Source organism: Branchiostoma belcheri, unplaced genomic scaffold (genome assembly GCF_001625305.1).
Source record: "Branchiostoma belcheri isolate BF01 breed outbred unplaced genomic scaffold, Haploidv18h27 scaffold37, whole genome shotgun sequence".
NCBI classification, from domain to species: Eukaryota; Metazoa; Chordata; class Leptocardii; order Amphioxiformes; family Branchiostomatidae; genus Branchiostoma; species Branchiostoma belcheri.
The window spans coordinates 1,894,911-1,898,755 of NW_017803987.1; the positions used below are offsets into that span (position 1 = coordinate 1,894,911).

Sequence of the window (3,845 nt, forward strand, 5' to 3'; positions counted from 1 at the left end):
TTTTTCATTTTATCACTTTGCCATAGCATACCGTGTCACGATGATACATTTATTGCCAGCTACATGTGTATCTTATGGTTTATTAACTTAAAAACTAGATTATTTTGTTTTAGTGTGTGATCCACTGTAAGAATATCTGAAAAATGTTGTGGTGCAATGCAAGTACATTCATGTGCTTAAAACGAACATCATGCCCGATAGAGTACTTAGTAACAAACGTGTAACAAAATGTAGAAACATAGCAAACGGTTAGTAGCTAGTGTTAAAATCATTACAATCGCTAAGTAGCATGCATTACTATTATTTCAGAACAAGTGCAGGTTTTGAATGCCAATCCGTGTCATTTTCTGAATGGGTCAAGTTTTGGGAAACAATTATGCATTCCATGTTATTCCAACTGATGTGTTGGAATGGCACACGTTTTGGAATGCATCAGGAGTCTCATACTAGAAAAACATGGGGATGAAACTTGTTGAAGAAAAACCTGCCGGCTTCACCACACAGTACACTTCAGGCGTGGGTTCATGGGGGATCCTGGAGGGCAACTGAACACCTCCGCAAAGTCACGACTGTTGGACAAGCTGCCGATCACACTGTGCAGGCAACAGACAATATTTTATTATTCCAACATTTGCCACATGACATGGTGACGGCACATTCAAGTTTAATTATAATATATTTTTATTATAATTATAGAATAACTTAATTCTTATTCGCCATATGCTAATTTGTATTTGAGTTAAGTGAGGAATTTCGTATAAAGTGCCTTTTCCAAGGATTTAAGGTGTTGTGCAGGATTCGAACTCGGGACCTCTTGGTTCCGAGTAGAACTCTCTACCTTTGTGCCACACGACCCCAACAACAGACAATACCAGAGGAAGGCATTTCATGCATCATCTAGACACGTTTTGTAACCATCAATACTGAAAACAATCAATGACTGTTTAACGTTATGCAATAGCCAGAGTTACAGGGCAATATTTGTAGCCCATTGGGTCGTCAAATTGCAAGTCTAGGGATGGCTAAAGCTGCAGCTACAGGGGAAGCCATTAATTTTTCGATAATTGCACGTCTCCATCAAAAACTAGACAGCAATGTTGCCATTTGTCTTCATAAACACCAAAGCTCGCAGTACGAAGTCGCAGACAATCCATTTGAATCACTTCTTAGGATAATAAGAAAAAATAACTGATGAGGCAGTTTAAACTCCCTCCAACACAAGAGATTGAACCAATTTTTCGACTGTGCAACTCCAGTCTTTGTCAAGGGATGAGCAATCCACTGCATAACGTGACACACGTGGCCCCGTGAGTAGTGGATTGTAACTTGCAGAAAGTATGCCCCCCCCCTCCGTCTTTGTTGTAATACCCGAATGTAGATGGCCTCTTTAATCCCTCGTGCAAAAAAAACGAGTGTCCAGGCGATTCTACATATTAAATAGGTGGTGACACTTCCGAAACAGTGAATTGCTCATTCTTTGACAGAGACTGGAGTTGTACAATCGAAACTTTGGATAAGTCCAATCCCTTGTGTTGGAAATCACAGTTTCAACTGCTTTATAATGACTTCTATCGACACAGATGCAAATTGTAGATAAGATTTATCATTTAAGAAGACAGCTTATTATATACAATATGCCACTTACCGGAACCTGCCTGGACTGTGATTGTCTGTGAAAAGTAACCTCTGTGCGGTTTGCTGATTGGCCTTCGCACACCATGTCTGATTAACAACATTGTTAGATTATGTTCAATGGGTAGATTCTGCACCCGAGAGACTTATAAGTTAAAACACACATTGATCGTAGAGAAATTGTTACTCAAGCGACTGGAACCGCTAGAAATTTTAAGTTGCATCTATTACATTTCAGTGACTCATTAGCCTTGCTTGTGTAAAAATTGCCATGTGTACCTCATTACATGGATGTATACTCTTCATCTTCACAATTGTAAATGAGTTGGGCAACTGTTTGAAATAATCTGTTTCAGTCGGTCTTGTAGTAAATAATCGAATACACTATTAAAATGTATTTCAATTTCCACTGCGTTCATTGGACAATATGTACATTAAGGATGTTCTTAAATTATGCTCTCACCTGGCCAAAGTTGACAAAAAGTAGCTGCTCCGGAGTCAAAGACAGTCCGGGCAACATGGGTTCAGGTCCGTTGGCTGCTGCCCACTTTTTGTATCCCTATAAATGGTTGCGTAACATAATTTACTCTAAATAGTTTCTTTAAATACGAAATTTTTAGCCTGTGTTTAAACAAGCTCTCGGACCTCCGAGGGCGGCAACATTCTTGGTAAGCGGCCGCCAGGAGTATGGCTTAGTCAGGCTACGAAATTTCAAGCTGCCATCTTTCAGCGGGATAATCACAAGAAGACGATGTTCATATATTTTTACAAAACATAACTGGTTATAATGAAATAGGATGCTATGAAATAGACATTGCAACAGTCATGCCTTTATTACTAGCGTACGCTGATTATTTATTCATTCATTTTAAGGGTAGCAATTTTATAGGGCCAGGGATGATTATTACAAAGAAAGACTAAAAAGACACTAACCCTGAAGGTCTGCTTCAGACCACCATTATCCGCAATGTTCTCACCAGCAGTCAACCGTCCGCTGACCTGTGGAATAGAGAGCCAATCTTTTGTCATAAAACAACAACACCAGCATTCCTGACAACGGATCACCAATACCTAAAGTGTTGACGGCTGTGTAAATGTGCCTTACGGTTTGGACTCAGAAGCCCCATGAGGACACGTATCCCGTAAACGAGTACGCTACCAGTAATCTTTGACTATGAAGGACTACCAAGAAGATTACTCTTTTGCGGTAAAGTAAGTACAAGGAGAAGTAGTTAAACAGATAAGATGTTCTGTTACGTAAGTGGTGTCCATATCAGCACATGTCACCTGTGCAGAGGCCTACTGAAAACATCCTTTATCTAAGTACATCTTGAAGCAAGCGTCCACTGAACTACCGCAACATTTACGCATGTTTAATGTATACTTAATTGTCATCATTCGGGTCTTGTTTCAACTCAAGATCAAAACAAGAAATATGAATATTTTTGCCACAGGTTAGCCATTATCAAAAATACTGTGAGAATTAGCTATAACACATAAAATGAGTTCTTGTACCTTCGAGGGCCAGATGGCATTTTATGGAACTTCGTGGATTCTGAGAATCACTGAGTATAACAACCATACGATTGAACCTATAGACAACAGTGAAACATTTGACCCTCAGAACTGCACATTTGAGTCCAAATGTGCAAAATACCCAGCTCTTACTTTCCTGTAATTTGAAAGAGTCGTTATCAAAAGCAGTCATCTGGGCGACCCTACTGATCCAATTAACCGAACGACCAATGATAATGTCTGAAGGATAGTGAATATTGCAGACTTCAGTATCTAAGTTTTTTCCAAGGCTACAGGTGTTCTCATTACTACAGTGATAGGTGTGATCTAACGTATCAGAAAACACTTCCTTCACAGCATGACACGAATAAGCTCAACCCATAGAGGTAGAATCAGAGCTGCCTATCATTGCTGTGAACGTCACACCTACAGCTATAAGGTTATTTGCAAAAAGGATGAAAGTAATTTCCTTGATCTTCTTTATTGTTCCGGCTTTTCAAGGCTTCTCTGGACTCTGTGTCAATTAACCAAGGGCACGGGATAACAACGAAAAGGCTAATTCGGGGCGTTCATAGAAGCTCACTATTACCTAATGCCCTAGGTAAACCCCATCTAAATCGTTTCCATATAGATTTTGGGGAGACATTTTGGAGTACTTTAATCCGAGGGGCTAAACTAAAGTGCATCTGAAGATTGGG

The 3,845-nt window shown here is 39.7% G+C and overlaps 1 protein-coding gene across 1 annotated transcript in view; it reads right to left on the reverse strand.

Moving 5' to 3' along the window:
• Window positions 1-423: 423 nt before the first annotated feature.
• LOC109476250 (membrane metallo-endopeptidase-like 1) overlaps window positions 424-3,845 on the reverse strand; it is a 15,667-nt gene continuing 12,245 nt past the window's right edge. Inside the window, exons 17-20 of the mRNA XM_019777135.1 lie at window positions 2,566-2,631; window positions 2,096-2,191; window positions 1,646-1,722; window positions 424-593 (exon numbers count right to left, since the gene is read on the reverse strand). Of these exons, the coding sequence (XP_019632694.1) occupies window positions 494-593; window positions 1,646-1,722; window positions 2,096-2,191; window positions 2,566-2,631 (339 nt within the window). The 3' untranslated portion in view covers window positions 424-493. The remainder of the gene's footprint in view (window positions 594-1,645; window positions 1,723-2,095; window positions 2,192-2,565; window positions 2,632-3,845) is intronic.